At 53.8% G+C, this 20,822-nt stretch overlaps 9 protein-coding genes across 9 annotated transcripts; 5 read left to right on the top strand and 4 right to left on the bottom strand.

Moving 5' to 3' along the window:
• Positions 1-642: 642 nt before the first annotated feature.
• Positions 643-1,995, top strand: A1O1_06711 (uncharacterized protein; the record flags this gene model as incomplete). Its single annotated transcript, XM_007727589.1, has 1 exon — positions 643-1,995. One exon carries the CDS (start codon positions 643-645, stop codon positions 1,993-1,995), a length of 1,353 nt encoding a protein of 450 aa, XP_007725779.1.
• Positions 1,996-2,469: 474 nt separating this feature from the next.
• On the top strand, positions 2,470-5,619 carry A1O1_06710 (uncharacterized protein; the record flags this gene model as incomplete). The annotated part of the gene is made up of 1 exon (XM_007727588.1): positions 2,470-5,619. One exon carries the CDS (start codon positions 2,470-2,472, stop codon positions 5,617-5,619), a length of 3,150 nt encoding a protein of 1,049 aa, XP_007725778.1.
• A 1,463-nt stretch (positions 5,620-7,082) lies between these two features.
• A1O1_06709 (uncharacterized protein) lies at positions 7,083-9,175 on the bottom strand (the record flags this gene model as incomplete). The annotated part of the gene is made up of 4 exons (XM_007727587.1): positions 7,083-8,000; positions 8,117-8,823; positions 8,879-8,936; positions 9,020-9,175. The coding sequence occupies 4 exons, from the start codon at positions 9,173-9,175 to the stop codon at positions 7,083-7,085; spliced, it is 1,839 nt and encodes a 612-aa protein (XP_007725777.1).
• Positions 9,176-11,475: 2,300 nt separating this feature from the next.
• A1O1_06708 (sulfite oxidase) lies at positions 11,476-12,793 on the bottom strand (the record flags this gene model as incomplete). The annotated part of the gene is made up of 4 exons (XM_007727586.1): positions 11,476-12,072; positions 12,147-12,603; positions 12,655-12,734; positions 12,785-12,793. 4 exons carry the CDS (start codon positions 12,791-12,793, stop codon positions 11,476-11,478), a joined length of 1,143 nt encoding a protein of 380 aa, XP_007725776.1.
• An 800-nt stretch (positions 12,794-13,593) lies between these two features.
• Positions 13,594-14,076, top strand: A1O1_06707 (uncharacterized protein; the record flags this gene model as incomplete). Its single annotated transcript, XM_007727585.1, has 2 exons — positions 13,594-13,730; positions 13,896-14,076. 2 exons carry the CDS (start codon positions 13,594-13,596, stop codon positions 14,074-14,076), a joined length of 318 nt encoding a protein of 105 aa, XP_007725775.1.
• Positions 14,077-15,125: 1,049 nt separating this feature from the next.
• A1O1_06706 (uncharacterized protein) lies at positions 15,126-16,652 on the top strand (the record flags this gene model as incomplete). Its single annotated transcript, XM_007727584.1, has 1 exon — positions 15,126-16,652. One exon carries the CDS (start codon positions 15,126-15,128, stop codon positions 16,650-16,652), a length of 1,527 nt encoding a protein of 508 aa, XP_007725774.1.
• Positions 16,653-16,909: 257 nt separating this feature from the next.
• On the bottom strand, positions 16,910-17,517 carry A1O1_06705 (small subunit ribosomal protein S10e; the record flags this gene model as incomplete). The annotated part of the gene is made up of 2 exons (XM_007727583.1): positions 16,910-17,278; positions 17,341-17,517. 2 exons carry the CDS (start codon positions 17,515-17,517, stop codon positions 16,910-16,912), a joined length of 546 nt encoding a protein of 181 aa, XP_007725773.1.
• Positions 17,518-18,055: 538 nt separating this feature from the next.
• A1O1_06704 (40S ribosomal protein S8) lies at positions 18,056-18,769 on the top strand (the record flags this gene model as incomplete). Its single annotated transcript, XM_007727582.1, has 2 exons — positions 18,056-18,129; positions 18,232-18,769. 2 exons carry the CDS (start codon positions 18,056-18,058, stop codon positions 18,767-18,769), a joined length of 612 nt encoding a protein of 203 aa, XP_007725772.1.
• Positions 18,770-19,549: 780 nt separating this feature from the next.
• A1O1_06703 (uncharacterized protein) lies at positions 19,550-20,401 on the bottom strand (the record flags this gene model as incomplete). Its single annotated transcript, XM_007727581.1, has 1 exon — positions 19,550-20,401. One exon carries the CDS (start codon positions 20,399-20,401, stop codon positions 19,550-19,552), a length of 852 nt encoding a protein of 283 aa, XP_007725771.1.
• Positions 20,402-20,822: the final 421 nt, after the last annotated feature.

Genomic DNA, 20,822 nt, shown 5'->3' with positions numbered 1-20,822 from the left:
AAACGAGATGGGAAATTCCGCTTCTTGTTCGCTTTCGGCTAGATAGCAGGCATCTGACAGGCAACGGACTCGAATGGCGACCACAATGACAGGAAACCGAAGGAGGATTTCATCTGAGCTCTCGTGATCCTTGGGTGCGTCGCTCGGAGCATGTAGGCTGATATGTAGCTCGATTTCCCTAGGTGAGAGACCGGACAATTGTCAACAATGGGAGGGAGCGACAAACCAGCACATCCAGGTATTCGTCCATCCGTCATCTTAACCCGGCAATGATCTGCCTTCGCGTCCGCTATCTCGTATTGCTCCTAGGAGCCGCGTTCGTCTATCTTTTGAGTTTCCACGGCGGGATCCGAGCCCCATCCTCATCCCGCTCTCCACACACGGCTGGAGCGCATGACGGGCGATCAGGGAATCCGCAAAGAGCGCAGGCCGTCAAGGAGGCATTTCGGCACGCGTGGATGGGATATATGAAGCACGCGTTCCCACATAACGAGCTTCTTCCGTTGTCCAGGTCCTGGGTAGACACGAGGTAAATATATCGCCAAGCTGATGTAAGTATGTATGTCGTGAACCCGGCTGAACGAAAGGCACAGGTGTGCATGGGGAGCAACGGCCGTAGCTTCGCTGAGCACGGCGCTCCTGATGGAACTCCCTGATGTCGTGGACACCATTCTCCAGCACATTAGTTCCATTGACTTCCCGGCAACTGAACTCAAGATCTCGCTCTCCCAAGCCAGCAAGACATATATGGGCGGACTGCTCTCGGCGCACGAACTGCTGACCGGTCCCTTGTCCCATCTGGCTTCCAACAAGTCGGCGGTCGCGGCACTTCTGACCCAGGCCCAGACTCTGGCAGACAGCCTTTCGTTTGCCTTCGACACGCCTTCTCACCTTCCGCAGAACAACCTCCTGCTCAAACCCAGGCCGAAACATCGCCGTGTTGCCACCACCGGCATCACCTCTATAGGCACCATCGCCCTGGAATGGACCCATCTCACCACCTTGAGCCAGCACCAATCCTATGCCGATCTCGTCGGGCGCGCCATGGGTCGTCTTTGGAACAGTAAGAAGGGTGGGCAATGTGAAAAGGCCTTCCCCGATTTCCCAGGCAACGTCCTCTCTCTCAAGTCGGGAAACTATGTCAGTTACGAGGGGGTCTATGTGGGCGGTGCCGGATCCTTTTACGAATATCTGATGAAAATGTACATCTACTCACCGACAGAGTACTCCTTCTACCGCCATCGCTGGACCCGTGCCGTCGACGCGACGATGAAACGCCTGGCCTCGCACCCATCAAGTCGACCAGACCTTACATTTTTGGCATCCATCAATTGCACTGACGTGCTCTACTCGTCAGACCACTCGGCTTTCTTCGCCGCGGGAAACTTCATCCTGGGAGGGACGGTCCTGCACAAACCGCGATACGTGGATTTTGGCCTGACCCTGGTCGAAAGTCAAGTCGAGCTCTACCGCTCCACAGCCACCGGACTTGGCCCGGACCGGTATGCCTGGCTGCCAGCCTGGTGCAACAAACACCCGTCAAAGGCCAAACTTAAAGCCAACCCCCATGCCTGCCAGCTGCCGCCTGAATGTGCCAATCAGACCGATTTCTACGCCACAGCCGGCTACTGTGTGGTTGAGCCCAAGAATATGCTTCGTCCTGAAGTGCTGGAGAGCTTGTACTATGCATACCGCGCCACTGGGAATCGCAAGTATCAGGACATGTCATGGGAGATCTTCCAGGCCATGATTCGAGCGACGCGGGTGTCCAGTGGTGGATTCAGCCAAGTCGCAGACGTCAATGTCATGCCCGAAAACGATGGACCAGGAGGCAGGTTGGATATGATGTATGGCTTCTTCATGGCCGAGACGATCAAATACGCGTATTTGATCCACGTGGAGGAGGGCGAGTGGCATATGCAGGCGGACGGGAGGAACAAATGGGTGTTCAATTCGCAGGCTCACCCGTTGCGAGTTCGAGAATCGGTCGTGTGAGGAAATTCATTGCGGGGTTCCCATTCAAAAGTGTCATCAGGCGTAGACAGCACATACAATCGACCATTTCCAAGGCGATTGGGAAGGTCATAGCTGCCCGGGATACTCGTGTTGGTCAGTCAATACTAAATAAGGTACCAGTCTTGGATGAGGCGGGTAAAATGGATGAGACTAGGGCGGCGTCAACCTCTTCCCAAAGGAGAGCGAGGTGGCTTCGAATTTACCTCCTCTTGGCATTTATTATTCGCGGTAAACTGGAACTTGAACCTGCGTGTTTTGGATCAACTTCAAGTTGAGCCTGGTGCGCTCAAGGTCCTCAGGTAAATTTGAAAGAGTAGTACTAAGGTGATGCCACTTCACTTCTCCCTGGAGAGCCAACCGACATTTACTCACTATCGGCTCCCTGTATTTCCTACGCTGTTTTGAGGTGTCCACGCATTGGCCCTTCCGAGGGCAGAAGTCGACATAGACAACATGGATTTGCGCACCACCATCCAGTCCACTTTGTCCCCCGAGGCCGCCCTCCGCTCCCAGGCTGAGACTGCCCTCAAGGCGGCCGAACAGCATCCTGGCTTCATTGGAGCACTGCTAGACATCCTCCAGACGGAGCAAGATCCTGGCATCCGGCTCTCGGCCGCCGTCTATCTCAAAAATCGAATATCGCGAGGATGGCCGATCGAGAACACTCCTCATCAACCCGTCTCCGAACCCGAACGGAAGCCCTTCAGAGACCGCCTTCTCCCCATCCTATCCACATCTCCTCCTCTGATTCGGGCTCAGTTGATCCCGATCCTGCAGACCATCTTGCAGTATGACTTCCCTGCGAAATGGCCCGAGTTGATGGACATCACCCTCCAGTTGATGAATACTCAAGATGCCAATTCAGTATATGCAGGCCTGCAATGTTTATTGGCCATTTGTCGCACTTACCGTTTCCGTGCGGGCGAAGAGAGGGCAAACCTGGACAAGGTGGTCAACGTGGCTTTTCCCGTGTTGTTGAATATCGGAAACAAGCTGGTCCGTGAGACCAGCCCGGAGGCGGGTGAGATGCTGCGAATATGCGTCAAGTGCTACAAGCACGCCGTATACTATGGTCTCCCACAGCCTCTTCAGACTCACCAGGCAACAGTGGACTGGTGCACGTTGTTTTTAACCATCATCTCTACGGAGCCTCCTGAGTATGCAATGCCGGAGGATCCTGAAGATCGGGAGCGGAACCACTGGTGGAAGGCAAGGAAGTGGTCGTATGCCAACCTGAACAGGCTGTACGTCAGATACGGGAACCCCTCAGGGATCTCCACCAGCCAGGACAGAGAGTACGGGGATTTCGCCCGGAATTTCATTACGAATTTCGCACCTGAGATTCTCAAAGGTTATTTGGGTGAAATCGAGAAATGGGTCGGCGGAAACCACTGGTTAAGCAAGGCGTCCCTATCTTATACACTGATTTTCTTGGAAGAGTGTGTCAAACCGAAAGCAATGTGGGACAAATTGAAGCCACACATGGACAGTCTGATCAAGCATTTGGTCTTTCCTGTCCTCTGTCAATCGGACGAAGACATGGAACTGTTCACTGAGAACCCTCCGGATTACCTGCACCGGAAACTCAATCTTTATGAGGAGGTGTCTGCGCCAGACATGGCCGCCACCAATTTCTTGATTGCACTGACCAAGAATCGTAAACAACAGACATATGTGATCCTTTCCTATGTCAATGAAGTGGTCACACGTTACGAAGCCGCGCCCGACGACCAGAAGAACCCTCGAGAGAAAGAGGGCGCCCTGCGGATGATTGGGTCGCTCGCGTCGGTCATCTTGGGCAAAAAGAGTCCAATCGCCGACCAGGTCGAGTACTTTTTCGTACGACATGTATTGCCCGAATTCCGGTCTCCGCATGGTTTCCTCCGAGCCAGGGCTTGTGAGACTATGGAAAAGTTCGAACAACTCGACTTCAAAGACGAGAACAACCTCATGATCATCTACCGAAACATTCTCGAATCAATGGCTGACCCGGAGCTGCCAGTCAGGGTCATGGCTGCGTTGGCTTTGCAGCCGCTGATTAGGCATGATGCCGTTCGCTTAGCGATGCAGGCCAACATCCCTCAGATCATGCACCAACTCCTGAAGTTGATGAACGAAGTGGATGTCGATGCCCTGTCCAACGTGATGGAGGATTTCGTCGAAGTCTTCGCCGAACAGCTCACACCTTTTGCGGTGGCCTTGAGTGAAAACTTGAGGGACACTTATCTTCGGATCATCAAAGAAATCCTGGAGCGGAATGAGGCCAAGGCAGCTGAAAGTGGCGATGGGCCCGGATATGGGGACTATCTTGATGACAAGGCCATCGCGGCTCTGGGTGTCTTGCAGACTATTGGCACCTTGATCCTCACGCTCGAAGCGACGCCAGACGTGCTTCTCCTTCTAGAAAACATCCTCATGCCAGTCATCACCATCACTTTGGAGAACAAACTGTACGATCTGTACAACGAAGTCTTCGAGATCATCGACTCATGTACCTTTGCTTCCAAATCCATCTCGGACACGATGTGGCAGGCATTTGAGCTGATGCACAAGACGTTCAAGGATGGCGCAGAATTGTACTTGGAAGACATGCTTCCCGCGCTGGACAACTTTGTTGCCTACGGGCAGCAAAGGCTAATCAACCATCCTCCTTACCTTGCAGCTATTGCAGGCATGGTCCGCGATATTTTCACGGACCCTAAGGTCGGCGGTGTCGATCGCATTTGTGGATGCAAGCTTGCCGAGGCGCTGATGCTCAACCTCAGAGGTGGACCGATGGATAGCTACATTCCAACATTTGTGACCCTTCCCATGGAAGTCCTGATAGGACCGCAGCAGAAGACAATCATGAAGAGCTATAAGATCCACCTGGTGGAAATGGTGATCAACGCGATCTACTACAACCCCAACCTAGCAATGCGGGTGCTCGAGGCGCACGGTTGGACAAACAAGTTCTTTTCGATCTGGTTCGGCAGTATCGATTCGTTCCGCCGCGTGCACGACAAGAAACTCTGCATCGCCGCGATCTCGGCCCTGCTCACCATCAGGGCCGAGCAAGTGCCGCAGTCCGTCCAGACTGGATGGCCACGCCTGCTCTCTGGCGCCACGTATTTGTTCCGCACCCTCCCCGCGGCCATGAAGCAGCGTGAAGAAGCAGTCAGAGCTTCAGACGGCGTCTCGGACACTCTCTCCGAGTATGCTTCCGATGACGAAGCCGACGACTGGGCCGACGAGCCGGCGGGCGAGGCCGCAGGAGGCCAAGAATGGGGCAATGTCAACGCGGCTTCTCTGCCCGACACCAAGGGCGACATCAAGGACGAGTCCCAGGCCTATCTGGACTTCCTTAGCGAGGAGGCCAAGAAGTTCGGCGCCCTAGCCGATGACGACGACGAAGATAGTATCCTCGATGAAGACAGTCTTCTTGAAAGCCCGCTCGACAGGTTCGACCCGTACGCCACGTTCAGAGAGTCCCTGGGCAAACTCCAGGCCGAGCAGCCTCAGCTGTACCTGAATCTGACCTCGACGTTGGACCCTGCCGACCGCGACGTGCTCCAGAGTGTCGTCAACCACGCTGCCCAGCTTCAGGCTCAACCGCACGTGTAGGCGAGAAACCGATCATGCCTGCAGTAGCGGCATTATGCTCGAAGGTTTATGGACGCATGGCCGAAGGCATCGCCATGTAGTCGCGTGTGATGGAGGAAAGGAACGCAAAGTTGCAGGTGGACACAATTGGAAGCGGGCCTGTGGCACGTCTGATGGCCGCCCCTGGGCTGAGGGGTTCGCCGTGTCAATCAAGGCTGCCGGCGTACGTTACCAGAAGTCTGTACTAGCCCCCAGCTGGCGACCATGTGCCACATCTGGTCTTGTTCTCGCTCTGATTGACCGCCCGATCGAGGTCGTCCGACGGTTTTCTATCTTTTAGACCAAACCTAGCGAATGTCCTGAGAGGAGGATTGAGGACGCCATCCTCTTTCCACGGAACCCAGGCTTTGGACGGGACTGATGCGCGGGCCGAAGCATCTGGTCTGAGCCCGTTCAACAAGCTTTTAGATCGCTGATGCTACAGGATATCCCAGCCCCTCTAACGGATGTAACAAGAGCGAGGACGTGAAGAAAGACGTGGAGGCCAAGCGTCACGATTTGTTCTTTATATCGCTCCCCTAAATAGTTAAGTAGATCGTCTCCCACACTATACCTCTGCAGGTACCCAAAGCAATACCCTCTTATTCATTCCTGTCCGATTGAATTCCTTTCGACTCGATCAGTGCGTTGCCTGGAAGAAAGTGTCAAAGCCTACTTGCCAGAAAGATGACATGAGAAAATAGAAATGATATTTCTTGATACGGTCTCGACCGCTAAAGTAGAATAGTAGCCACTTTTGAGATTTCCCTTCTGTTTGCATTCGCCATCTCCTCGTCATTGTCGCTTGTTCCACGCTCCAACCGTTGAATATAAGTCCGTCGTCATGTTCAAGTGCCGTAGACGGCCTCCGACATCTCGTCCTTGGGCGGCCGTGAGTACTGGGAAGCGAGAAGGCATTCGGTTTCCCAGTGTTCTCTTTCCCACAAGTGGACATTTTGCGTAATCGCTCCACAGTCCAGTATTGTCACGCTTCTTCGCCATGCCGGCAACCGCTCAAACGCACAATCTTCCCAGAACCTTACAGTACCAGTCACTTTTCTAGACCTTGATGCTCCTGTTTCCCGTCATTGCTCCCCGAATTTCTCAATACCTACGACGCCATGTCGAGTTCTCAAGCCCACGGGCCGCGATAGAGAGCAAAGCCAAGGGTCTAGGTCATCCCTCATATGCAAAGATCGTCCCATCGCCGTCGAGCAAGAACTTCAAGCAGCCAGCCAACCTCCAGCACCACCCGCCATTATCCGCGATACAAACCAGGAAAGAGATGTGCATAAGCTGCGGGAGTCAAGTACATGGAATGAAGAAGTAGAAGAAGCAAACACATTTGCTCAACATGAATATGTCATCGAAGTCGTTAATGCGGCGGGAACTGGAACTCCAAGGATGTTGAGTGGACCGCTCGATGGTCGGGGTCGGGGTCCGATCTAAGCCGGACTTTTGGCACTCTGGGGGCCGCCATTGCGACGAGGGGGTTGGTTTTCGTCTCCTACACTAAGATTGCCGAGACCGGCGGAGAGGAATGCGAATGGGTCGTTGTTGGATTCATTGCCGTAGAAGCCATTCTGTGGCATGTTGCCGTGGGCAGTGGTGTCAGCCGCGCCACTGAAAGCAGCCTGAGCTGCAGGTCCGAAAGACGAATGTGACATATTGCTGGACGCATAGCTGGGAGTCATACCGCCCATCTGGGGGAACGCTGCTCCAGGACCGCCCAATCCGGTGGGCATTCCGTACTGACTTGGTGCAGGTTGAGCGAAGGCAGCAGCAGACCCAAAGGCAGGAGCACCCGCACCGTAAGGAGCCGGGCCAGGGTTGTTGGCCATTCCACCAAATTCAGAAGGAGGGCCCATCGGAGACGGATAAGACGAGTCGACCACGACGGCAGCGCCAGAACGAGGAGCACCGCAACGCAGGCAGTTGACGTTTTTGGCGAAATTGTGGTATGAGCATCCTTCTGCGCCGCAGCGCCAGTCGCCAGCACGGAAAGGGACGACGCCAGCTCCGCCTCGCCCGTGATGGCCCATACCATGCCCGTGATGTCCCATGTGAGGAGGATGGCCCATCATATGGGGACCGGGACCATAACCGTAAGCATTGTAGCCGAAAGGATCGCCGCCTCCGGAGCCCGCAGCTGGGAAGGAACACCTGAAGCAAGCGGTACGGCGTTGGAAGTTGGAAAAGCCACAGGAAGGACAGTTCCAGTCACCTGGGCGCGGGCGATTCTTGCTTGGAGGGAAGGGAGTGAGAATGTCGGCGGCACGATCAAGGACTCGGCTTGATGAAGGCGAGACCTCGATGGCCTTCTCATTGAGGGCGCGTCCGTTCATACAGAGACTTTCCGCGGCCTGGAACGAAGAGATGTTAGAGAGATGGTGCAGATGTTCGACAGTGAAGTAAGAACGAGGGAAGGCAATACTAATAAGGAGGCGGCGGGAGGGAGAGTGCCTAAAGTGAGACATACCTCTTCATGGGAAGAGAACACGGCGAAACCTGAACCCGTTGGCTTATGCTGATCAGGAGTACGAAAAGTCCAGAAGGCGATTGGCCTGCCTCCAAACTGAGTAAACCAGCTTTCGAGTTCTGACTGGGTGGTGTCGTGCGGCAGGCCGTTCATGTGGAGGACCTTGCTACGTTCTTTCAAAAAGGCATTGACATCGGCTCTCGCGTCCATGGGGCGAGTGAGAACCTCTGGATGTTCATGCGCGGGCTGAGACTTCCGAATTAGCCCTCGCAGAACCCTGGCAAGGGTGACCGCCTCTTCCATGGCGCGGCGAGGGGAGGCAGGCGCCAGGGCCTGCAGATGGAAGGGCAGGTTATGCTTGATTGGGGCCGATGATTGCACAGGCTCCACCTCCAGAGCAGCACAGATGTTTGCTAAAGAGCTGGGCCCAAATGGCAGGGACTCTGGATGGTGCTGTTGCCACCGGGCGTATTCTGAGCGCAAGTCGAAGGTTCGGGAGTGTTGCAGGTAAGCCGGTAGGACGACTGCTTTGTCTCGAGCCTCTCGCGGCAACTGGACCCGCAAGTCCCAGGCGTCTAGTGTGACAAAAGAGAATTCCAGGTTCTTGGATATAAGGTGCTCCTGAGCAAAATGGTCGAATCGTGTGATGGCATCCCGGAAGGAGCCGGCGTTGCGAACATGCTCCCAGGTCAAAGTCGTGAGGCTTGCTGTGATTGCAAAATCAGTCGATGCAAATCTCCGATATCCCGACACAGGACTCACTGCAAAGCGGTGTGATAGGGGTGTTCACAGGTTTGACGAGCACACTTTCTCGATAGAGCTGAATCAAAGTGTCAATAGTCTGTACTCCTTTGCCGGGCCTCTTCTGGATTCGCCCTTTTGAGATCATCCCCAGACACATACCTCGTCACACGTCTTGCTATCAAGAAGAATCCAGCCCAGTTCAATCACTTCAGCAGAATCCTTCGTCACATAGACACCATGTTCATCGCATGTGGTCGCCACGTGGATGACCACATAACGGTCGAGCTTGGGAATGGGGGAGGTAGCGGCAGCCATGTTGGATCGATTGGAATTCCGCGTATTTCGGCCCGGATAGATCAGTGAAGAGCACGGGAACGGGAACGGCAGTGGACCGGATATGGATCAAAGCAGGAAAGTGAATGTGCTGTAGTCTGGTCAGCAAAGACGGTCGGAGGCATCCCGCAATTGTGAGAATAGTTCACCAGAGAAGCGTGCCCGGAACAAGAAGAGCTCCCAAGTCGAGTCAGAAACAGCAGAAACCCGACCAACTCCAGCAGATCGGGGGATGATGCAGAAAGCTCAAAGACACGACGACAGCTTTCTCTCGGTCAATCAATCCCTGCAAATATAAGATACAGATGAAAGAGAGGCAGTGGTCACAGGATGCAATAGGAGGTGCTATTGACTGCGAACAAGAGAGATGAGGAGTGGAAGCAAGATGGATTCAAGTTCAAGTTGTTCGAGGCAAATTTGGAGCCGACCGAACTGCCCGACCGGCCTGCCAGTTGCTTGAAGCGGAATCGGATTTTTTCTGGCTTACTCAATTATTTCCTAGGTCTTAGGCTTCTTAGGGCCCCAAAGCGCAGCGCTGGAGCACTGACTGCGCCGAAGACGTACCCCGGCATTTGCAGGCCATCACTTATCACCTCGCCTCGTTTCGCCTCGGCGGGAGCTGCGGTTATGGCTGCCTCTGTCTGATCTGTCTGATCTGTCAGATCAGTACCTATGTTGTATCATTTGCTGCTCATCTGTTAAGCATCCTGCCTACCCATGTTCTCATTGATAGCTATGCTACTGCCCATCGTTGCATCTCAGCTGCCATGCAAATCGGTGCACATCCTGTGGCGGGTGTTGCTGTCACTTGGCTCTCGTACACGCAGCTTGCAGGACACACTGCACTGGCACTACCTACTACCTTACCAACCCTTCCGCCTGTCTTCGTCACTACTTTCGGGGGGTTGGAGACGGCCGGGACGAGGGTACCGTGGCTTTCGTTCTCCATGCCGTACTACTACACGTTCGGTCGAGCCAGCAAAGAGAAGCAACCTGGCTTTTCCTCAGGCACACTATTCTACCTCTTGAGGCGACGTCCCTTTTTACATTGTTGCTCTGGCTGTCTGCAGCGTTGACATATTCCTTCTTGTGCAGGTAACCGCGGACGGAACTCGTACAAAGGAAGATGTCAAAATCCCCATTATTCTCTACTCGCTGACCAGTGGCTTGTTTCAGACCCCTTAGCCTTGAAGAACCCGACCGCCTGTGGAGCACCAGTACCCAGCTCGTGGCGGACGCTCTGGCAAACCGGAAACGTGGAACTTGCCCAGAGCTCAGGAGGGAGCTGTGACCATCACCATTGATAAGTGCGCTTTCGACGTATACATTTTGTCGAAGCAAACCCTCGAATACCTGTCATGTAGCCACCCCTGCTGCTTGCAGTGGTCGGCACTCTTACGGGGACCGAACGGTCGAGCGGTAGCCCCATCACAGTCAAAAGCTCGGGAAAAGAGAGACACTGATGGATAACGGTACCACAACACGAAATGCACTTCTGTTACGGTGCCCCTCGCACAGGTTGACGCAGATTGACACCTGGGGGTCACGCCATTCCCCTCTGTCATGTCTGTCATGCCATGCGGCTTTGTGGCAAAGAAGTATATCATCGCCATTGCAGCCTATAGCCAACCGTCTCCAGTTCTTCCCATCCTAGCCTACCGCAGAGGACTGATCCCCAATAGACCAAATGATGGGTGCAGGGATGGTCATCTCCCCGATTCTTGAGCGCTACAACGCCTACTCCCGACTTCCGTGGGCGATCCCAGTCTGACAGCCCAGGCAAGGGCACAGGGGGTGGAATGATTAGGCTACAAGAGCCTGCTGCGCCTCATACGAAGCCTAAGGAGCCCGCCACACGCCGTTCTGCGGTAATGCCTGCTAGGGTGACTACCAATCGGCAACTTGCTTCGCTAGCAGCCGACTTCCTTTCATACCACAAAATCCTTCACGAGGCGAGCTGCACTCTACTCGGAGATGCCAATGTCCTATTCGGAAACTCAACAGGTGAAGCAATACACCGTGTTAATATACGTGGGTCAATTCGCAACGAAAAATGATGGTGGCCCAAGTTGTATTCTGCACATGTGGCATAACAATGCACCTTCCGAAAACGCCTACAGCTTGTTCGCTCCGTGGAACTGTTGATCCTGATGCCCAATCCGACACGGCCGTCCCGCGAAATCAATGGTGATATCGACATCCCAACCCCTCAAGAAGAACTGCACGAACATCCATACGCCGTGTGGTCCAAGACTGACCGGATCAACCGTCAATCGGTGTCTCTAGTCAATCGTCAGGTTGAAGGCAGCTTCATACCCATTATAAGCGACTCCTCTCAAATTCCAGGGGGATCTTTCGTGTTCTTGCTGATTGCCGCCAGCATCACTGGCTTTGGCAAATATCTTTTTGCCTTGACCTCTCTCCATCTTGATCCTTGCGTTCCACAGCACCCAGGTCCATTTACTTGCGTCTTTGCCACCGTACTCAAGATGCGCATCAGTCCAAGTCCGGCCCTCGTCTCCAGAGACTTGTACCCTGACGACGGGACCTTGATGACCGTGTGGAACGGCGTAGCCATACACCTCAATTTCACCCGAGGCCGGCAACGTGATGGTTGACTCTGAAGTCGGCCAGGCGACACAAGAGTTGATGGGCATGTCGAGCATTGCCGGACACTGGGCCCAATATTTGGCTGCGGTTGCGGCATCAACTGCATCTTGTGGTAAGACTTTGTAGTCACGCTGCTGATAGAAACAGGGTGACTCCCTGTCGGCGACAGTGATGCGCTCTAGCCATTTCACAGAGCGCGCCCCAAGTACGCCGGGCACAATAGCACGGACGGGGAAGCCGTGACGATCAGGCAAAGGTAGACCGTTCATCTGCACCATAAACACCGAGCGTCAGCGGGCACGACAACTGAGTTGGGGTTGCGCAGACTATTTCTCATCCCTACCTTGACTGCCAGGATCACATCCATGTCGGGACACATGACCCTGTCGAAGGGAATGCTGCCTCCATACCATTCATCTTGCTGGGTCTTGCCACCATAATTGGCAAAATGGACATGCCGAGGTGTTACATCGGTATGCATGGCTTGATACACGTCGACTCCGGCCGCGAGTAGGATGTCTCGAACTCGAGGGCCTTCCCACGTACAATTCATCACAGCTCCGTCAAACCAATCGACGCCGAGGACCTCCTTGATGCGGGTGCGCATGGTATGGCGACGATTTCCAGCACATTGCAGGGTGCATGTGACGGAGTGCTGTGGAAAGTCATTGACCAGTTGTTCGATAGTCAGGTTCAGCGGGTTAGAGACGAATCCGTTGACCTCAACGCGGTGGTCGCATCCGTTTCTTCGCTGAATCGGTCCGTGATTGCGGTCATAGTTGTCGCTCTTGGTGATGAAGCTGTTTGCTGAAGTGAGATAGTTGCCTTTTATTCTCAGCACTATCTCTTACCTGGAGACCAAGTCGATCATGCACGATTCCCGGTTAATAGGGGTTTCAACTGTCCCATCATCGAACGGACAGGCCTTTGCCTATCTTACCGGTTAATCTCGAACAAACAACAAGGAGCGAGGTTCCCTACAATAGGCATCTTGAAGCATCTGTTAGTCAAAGGTTATATGTGACAACGTGGAGTGTGGTCCGCAAAGAAGAACACTCGAACCGCTTGAAGAAATGACCGCGTTCTCTTCAATGTCCGATATACACGATTGAGGGCGTGAGAGAGCGTGGGAAAGAGAGAGCGCAACACGTTGGCCCTTCCACCGCCCTCATGACTGCCCAACCCGCGCTCTCCGCTGAAACACGACGTGGAGGACGTTCTGACCATACCACTGGCTGAAGGCAAGTGCGGGGCATCTTTGTACGCCTATTCTGCACGTCGTTCACTTCACCATTGATAAGGACTCTGAATGCCACCACCAGCGATATGTCCAAAAGCGGCTGTTATCTCTCTCACAAGGCTGAGCATATCAGGATCGCTGTCCGCTACACGTTATTGACAGGAATTCAGGGGCCACGGAGCCCCAATAGAGGATGGAAACTGACCAGTCAGAGACGAGATCCATACGCATTCATGGATCACGCCATTTTGCGGTTGAGAATCCATGACGTGCCGTAGGACTGATACTAGGTACCTCGGTATCTACCTAGAGTGGTTAGAGAACGTCCACAACAATGGATTTTCTGGCTGCTTCTATTGTGGTTATGAGTTTGCAACGACCAACAGATGTCTGCAAGTGTTTTGTCTGAAGGGTAATAACAACCTGCAAAGGATTCCAAGTCAGCTTCCAGACGTGATGATACTCAAGAGACATCTGTCGAGAAAGCCGAAAACACTGCCTACTCTCTATGTATGCTCCGCAGTATGTGGGTGTTGCTGAATGGCCAATCATGGTCGCCTTAAAGCGGGTCATCTCGTTCCTCGCCAGACCTGCCTTGCTGGGAGCCTCTCTTTTCAGCCATCGCATCAATTCACGAAGCTATCGTTCGAGGCTATTGCACGTCAAGTCGATCGAGGCTGGTGTCTCGTAAGGAGCCGAGGAGCCGAACTCAACAGCAGTCTTGACCGGTTTGTATCGCTTGGCACAGCGGTATCTCTTCCCTTGGGGGGACTTGCGAGATGTCGCTCTGGTCGTAAGCTGGCTCAGGTTCTGATACACAACTTTCAGAAATCTCACTCACCATCATGGCAGTTCCTACAAAGCGCTTGCCCCAAAGACGCGAGCACTCATCGGCATTGGACTGATGGTCAATGCCTCGGCAATGCTCATGTTTTCTGATCAGATCGAAGGAGCCTTGGGACTGACGCCGCCTCCGGATGATCAGACAAAGCTCCTCAAGGTGTACAGTGTCGAGCGAGAGACGAAACAATAAGGTGCTCCCATCGAGGCCCTGGTCAGCATAGAGTGGCACCCTAATCCAGTTTCACGAAGACCAGATAGTCCCAGTTGCTTCCCGAGGGCATGATAGACTAACCGACGCGGCTTTCAACATTGCGGACGGCTGTTCATCGCGGCAGTGTCGTCTTTATACGGCCAACCTTTCAGCGGGAGCCTAGCGGAAGAGATTTATCTGAGATAGTCACTCTCTCCCGGGTCAGCAATGTGTCATTTTGAGTATGGCCTCTTCGAACCCCCCGAAACTCGCATTAGCCCAGTTCGAGCGATCACTCCATCATCGATATCCTACATCCACACATACTGGAAGATCAAGAGACTTATTTGTTGAAGCTGTTCGAGCAATCGCCGCCATGCTCAAGACCCTGGGCATGAGTCTCAGATATGAGGGCACGCTTGAGGTGTAGCCAACGCTATAACGCATCTTTCTCTCAAGCCCGCGACGTGAAAGCTTTCGTCCACCGGAGAAGGGCCAGTGTGGCGGTTACGGCTTTCATGGATGGAGCAAAAGCATAACAACAAGAGAAACCAACTATAGCGACAGGCCAAGCAAGTACAGAATGAAACAGTACGTGAGCAATATGTGAGGAAGCATGCAATCCGAGTCTGAAGCCTGCTGGCACTCGGCCTTCTAAATCATGATAGTTCTATTGCCTGTCACTACTAAATACTGCAACTGTTCGCCTGTCTTCATGTTCCTGTAGACTACTTCTCTTGGGCCTTTCAGCTGGACTAGCCAATGTTAGGTCTCCTTTGCGAGCTCTGCTGGTCAGATTCTTCCATTTGTATGTGCGGTTGATCATGAAAACACAATTGCGCATTTCTCCGCCGAAGTGCCGAACGTTCTCATGCACTCTGAACTCTCGAGTACGAAGTCTCAGGCAGCCCCGACATCTCCACCATTAGGTGGCGTGAGCAGTACTCTCATCGCAATCAGGTCTGCGGAGAGCGGTAAGAGACATACAGATGGCCGGGCAAGTGTCGTTTTAACCAGCGCGAGCATCGGAACTTCCCTCATATCTATCCATGTCCTTGTTCGAGGCGGGTTTGACTATGAGGGCGACGCCGTGGTCAGTCCTGCAGAGCTTGAGCCATGCGACGAGACCCGCAACACGTTTGCCAATAGCTCTGTGGAAACGGACGTTTTCCTCGTCAGCATGTCTGCAACTGCGCACGAGTGAGCTGGCGGACACCAGCCTCAAGAGCATAAAAGTGGACCCGGATAGACTCTGGGACACGATCCATTCCACGGCGAAATGGACGGAGCCGAAAAGCTCCCCTTCGATCAAAGAGGACATCAGAACGGCCGGCCTCTCGCGACTGACTTTGGGCAAAGAGGACAGACAAGCCAGAGACTGGTTCGTACAGACGACCGAGTCTCTAGGGTGCAAGACATACGTCGATCAAATCGGCAACATCTTCGCCATTCGGCCAGGACTAAACAGTGACGACAACGGTCGTGTTCCGGCCACATTTGCGGGAAGTCACCTCGACTCTCAGCCCAGCGGGGGCCGGTTTGATGGAGTGCTGGGTGTCGCCGCGGGGGTCGAGATGTTGAGAGTTCTCAACGACAATTGGATCGAGACTGAGGGCCCTGTGGGCGTGGTCAATTGGACGAACGAAGAAGGGGCCAAATATCCCATCAGCATGATGGGCAGCGGAGTCTGGGCTGGTCGCGTATCCTTGGAAGATGCATGGAACTTGAAAAGCGTCCATCCCGTCTCGGAAGTGACTACAGTCAAACAGGAGCTGGAAAGCATAGGGTACTTGGGCAGCATACCGGCCAGTCACAAGAACGGTGTTCGGATAGGTGCGCATTTCGAGCTTCACCTCGAACAAGGGCCCAAGCTGGAGGTCGCACGACAAGCAATCGGTGTGGTGGAGGGTGTTCAGGCCTACAAATGGTTCACGGTGACGATCAAAGGACGAGAATCCCATGCTGGGACGACGGATTTTGCCAATCGCGCGGATGCTTTGTACTCGGCAGCAACGTTCATCACTATGGTGAGAGAGGTGGCTCGGTCGCTCGGCGGCCTTGCTTCTGTCGGAATGCTCGCCGTGTCTCCCAGCAGTGTAAATACTGTGCCTGGCGAGGTCCGGTTGAGTCTCGATATCCGGCATCCTTCAGACAAGGCTCTAAATGAGATGCTAAAGACGATCCAAGGCATTTGTCGGCAGATAGAGTCCAACGCCGAAAACACCTCCGGTGGAAGAACCCACCTCACAAGGATCACCATCGACATGAAGGAAGACTTTGCCAGCAACGCCGTCAAATTCAGCCCCGAAGCCATCCGATGCGTGGAGCAATCTGCCACGGATTTGCTGGGCGAGGCAACGAAATTCCAGAGAATGACCAGTGGTGCTGGCCATGATAGTGTCTGTACCAGCATGCATTGCCCTACAGCCATGATATTCATTCCGTGTAAGGATGGAATCAGCCACAACCCAAGCGAGTGGTGCGAGAAGGAAGATTGTGCCATCGGTGCCAACGTTCTGTTGCATTCGGTCTTGAGGATGGACAGGCTGCGGAAGGAAAGGGGCGAGTTCGAATAGCAATACCGGAAGTAATTGCACATAATCAAAACAGTACTGAGTAGCACAGAAAGAGGATCGCATGGAAAATGAAGCAGAGAAGATCGATTGATGGAGCACTCGTATTGATTTCGAGACGCGCAGACTCCCAGCACCGCAAGGTTCTGCTTGTACCGACACTCCCAACCTAGTATTGCCCACCAACAGCTGATGCTTGCTGTCTGCGAAAGACACATCACCAGACGAGGCTCGACCACATGCTTGCAGGGTCAAACCATCTAGCTGGGAGGAGCAGCACCACGACCACGGCCGAATCCACCACGGAAAGTAGGAGCAAACTCGCCCGGCGCACCGCCTTCCTTGCCCTCACCGGCATCACGGCGACGGTATCCTCCCTCACGGTCACCTCTTGGGCCACCACGGCCACCGCCGCGGCGCTCACGGTCGTCACCACCCATCATGCCACGAGGAGGAGCGTGCGTACGTTGCTGCTTAATGTGCGTCGCGGGGACGATCTCGGCAGGCAGATGTAGCCATTCGCGGAGATAGTCAAGTCCCTCGGGGGTCAGGGTGTAGTAGTAGTATTGCCATGAGAACTGGGTCTTGAGGTAGCCGCGCGAGGTGAGCGATTGGCAAGCCTTGATGACCTAGACGATGACCGCTATTAGCATGGATACGACACCTGCGAGGAGACCAGGGGTTCACGAACATAGAGGTTCTTAGTCTCAATGTCCTGGTGCTGAGGAAGGTTGTAGTCCTTCTTGGCCACGAGCACACCCTCTCGGAAGAGGTACTCGTGGATCTTCTTGCGGTCTGCCTTGGGGATAAGCCTGCATCGTGTCAGTTTTGGTTTTTGTCTATTGGTTCCAGAGCGAGGTACGTACATTGTTGCGAGTTCCTGGCGCTCTTCGGGGAATCGCACACAATGCAGGAAAGATGTCGGTTGTGGTGGGAAAGTTTGAGGTGGTGAAAGTGTGAGCAGAACAATTATGCGATCTTTCTTCAAGTTCACCTGCGTGGCCGACTGTCACTGCAGTGAGCGAGCGGGCCTGCGTGCGTGTGTGGAAAAATTGTCTTGGCGGGCAAAGTCTTGGCGCCGCACATCCGCCGCAGGTTTTGGAGCGTCGAGACAACCACTGCACCGATCAAAGTCGCTTTTGCGAGACGACATTCATTTTCCACCTTTCCACCCACGCCAATTCCTCGAAAGCATACTCTCGTTGCTCGCTGAAGAGCTGGTCACTATCAGGTCAGTTCTCCTCTGTCGCATTCAACATCCACGAGAGCTCGATCGGCCTCATTACCAGGACTTGCACGAGCGCCAATTGCATCTTCAACCACCCACACACGCCCGCAACCACACCTCGCAAGGAATCTCAAAGCTAACAATATCATCTCTCACAGTCCTCTTCGGTTTCGCAATTATGGGTATCTCACGAGACAGCCGCCACAAGCGGTCCGCCACTGGTGCGAAGCGCGCCTCCTACCGAAAGAAGAGGTACACTATGACCCTCTCCCAATGCTATATCGAACAGACGAAACGAAGAGGCAAATTGGACAGGAGTAAAGATTTCTAACATGTTTTGTTCTCCTCATACAGAGCTTTCGAGAAGGGCCGTCAGCCAGCCAACACCCGTATCGGCAACAAGCGAATCCATCTTGTGCGCACCCGAGGTGGTAACACAAAATACCGAGCCCTGCGCCTGGAAACCGGCAACTTCTCATGGGGAAGTGAGGGTATTGCCCGCAAGGTCCGTGTGATCGTCGTCGCCTACCATCCATCCAACAACGAATTCGTCCGCACAAACACCCTGACCAAGTCCGCCGTCGTGCAAATCGATGCGACCCCTTTCCGTACCTGGTACGAAGCTCACTACGGCACCACCATTGGTCGCAGACGCCAGGGCCAAAAGGGCGCCGCCGAGACCGAGGAGACCAAGGTCAGCCACAGCGTCGAGGCCAAGCGGGAAGCTCGCCTGAAGAAGTCCGGCAAGATCGAGCCTTCGTTGGAACGTCAATTCGAGGCCGGAAGACTCTTCGCTGTTGTCAGCTCGAGACCCGGCCAGAGCGGTCGTGTTGACGGTTACATCCTCGAGGGCGATGAGTTGGCTTTCTACCAGAGAGCCATTAGGAAGTAGAGGAGCTGTCGTGCAAATGCGGATTTTTCTGGGTTGTGCGTCCTAGTGCGTGGCTATCCATGGAATGGTCTGGGGTTGATGAACGTCATGGTCCGATGGGTGCGGCCTTGAAACTGCTACTGAGCATGGACTCGTTATGGGGAGTGTGAGTGCAGCCATGATGAGTTGAACCGGTCATTGCTCGACCTCTTCACACTTCTAGCCTTGGGGGCGTCATGATTTACGGGCATGATCATAAAAGAGGCGCACTGGTTTCAAGCAGAAACAGTCGACAGAAAATGACACAGAAGAGCAAAAACCCATTTCCACAAGGCTAGAAAGTTTTCGTCTCAATTGACTGTGATATTTGTGTTTTCAAAGGGGTATTTATGCAGCAATGTGCTCTCATACCCAGTCCTGTTGTTGCATCCTCGATCCGAGATGGCGAGGCTGCGCATATTCCATCTGGTTGCTTCCATACTGTGCCCTCACGCAGTCCCCAAGCGTGGTCTCGTAGAGCACATGCTTCCGCCAATTCAAATCTGCGTCTTGTATGTCGACCACTACCCGCTGGTCTCTTTTCTCCCACTGTGTGTTTGCAGTCCGCTGATGACCTGAATGTGGACTTGCCCATCTGTTCCGGTGCGGATGGTGGTATCTCTTTCCCGTGCTTTCTTCGTTGTATTTGCAGCGGCGCCAACGAGATTGGTTCCCTCGTAATAGCTTTCCTCTGGCTTCTGTACGTCCTATAGTCTCAGGTTAGCAAGGTGGAGTGGATCTGAGCGAATGCACATACATTTTTCAGGCCGAGACGGGCTTCTCCTTTGACGAAAAACATTCCTTGGTGATTTCTTCAGTCCAGTCAACCACCGAATCCTCGACATGCGGAACATGTGCCGTCAAGCCACTCATGCCCATCTGTCTATGGAGGGCAGCTTCGTTGCGCTCTTGGGCGGCTGCGACCATAGCTGCTCTTCTGTGGGCGGCCTCACGCTTGCGACGAATTGTCTTCTCCCGACAATCCTTGAGTTTCTTCTCCGAGTGCTCAATGGCGGCGACCAGTTTGCCGTGTTGCTGGAAGAAGTCCTTGGAGACCTTGAAGTCGAAGAGCTTTGCGGCGGCGGCACGGGTATTCTTGATGAGACGCTCTTTTTCGGCCTTGACCATAAGGTTGAATTGTTCCCGGCTGCCAGCAGTGTAGGTTGCAATGCTGTAGGCGGCACCGGGGACGACCTTGAAGACGTGGTCTGCGAGCTTCTTGTCACTGTGGTCGATGAAGAGGGTTATGTAGAATTTGACATATACGTCGAAGGTGACCATTTCAGCAGCTGCAATAGCCCAGCGGCCTTGAAGTTGGAGGAGTTGTTTGTAAAAGGCCATGAGCTTCTTTCCATAGAGAGAGACGGACAAGAACGGGCGCAAAACAGCCAGTGCTGGACGGAGATTCTTGTACTCGACCTTCGGCCCGGGTTCTCGACTCAAAAGATAGTCCATGACAGCTGGATCGTTGATGACACCTCCGAGAGGGAGAGGAGACTTGTTGGTGATGAAATGGGTCAAGCTGGCCTCATTGTCTTCGTACAGGAGAGAGAAGATGGGATCAAGGATGAGACTTGGTGGTGTGGCAATTCTGACTGGAAGACTGAATGCCATGGTGGATGAGGATTGGCCTCTCTGAGGTCAATTGAGGTCAAGGAGGAGGAGGATATGGAGGATGAGGGTTGTACAAGCGTCCTGAATCTGTCTTCTCGATTTGTAGAGACAAGCTGAACGTTGAGATGGTGGAATTGAGAGTCTGAAGGATGAGTAGATGTGAGAAGAAGCTTGAGAATGTGAGAAGATTGGAACTGAAGTGAGATTCTGCGCCGTAACGCAGGATGGACTTTGCGTCTTGGGTAGAGGTGGTTGGGGTTTCTTTCACTGCCTGTGTTGACGCTCGTGGTGTTGAGACTTGCGACGCGTTGCCCATGTTGAAGTCCTCCCTGAGCATCATCTCCGTCACAGAGTTGCGGCCGCTGATAGCGGGCGCCCTCGACTTCTTCATCGCCATGACCACTGCCTCAGACGCTTGCAA

The sequence above is a fragment of the Capronia coronata genome (assembly GCF_000585585.1).
Source record: "Capronia coronata CBS 617.96 chromosome Unknown acBCG-supercont1.6, whole genome shotgun sequence".
Taxonomy (NCBI): Eukaryota; Fungi; Ascomycota; class Eurotiomycetes; order Chaetothyriales; family Herpotrichiellaceae; genus Capronia; species Capronia coronata.
This window is presented reverse-complemented; position numbering and strand designations above follow the sequence as displayed.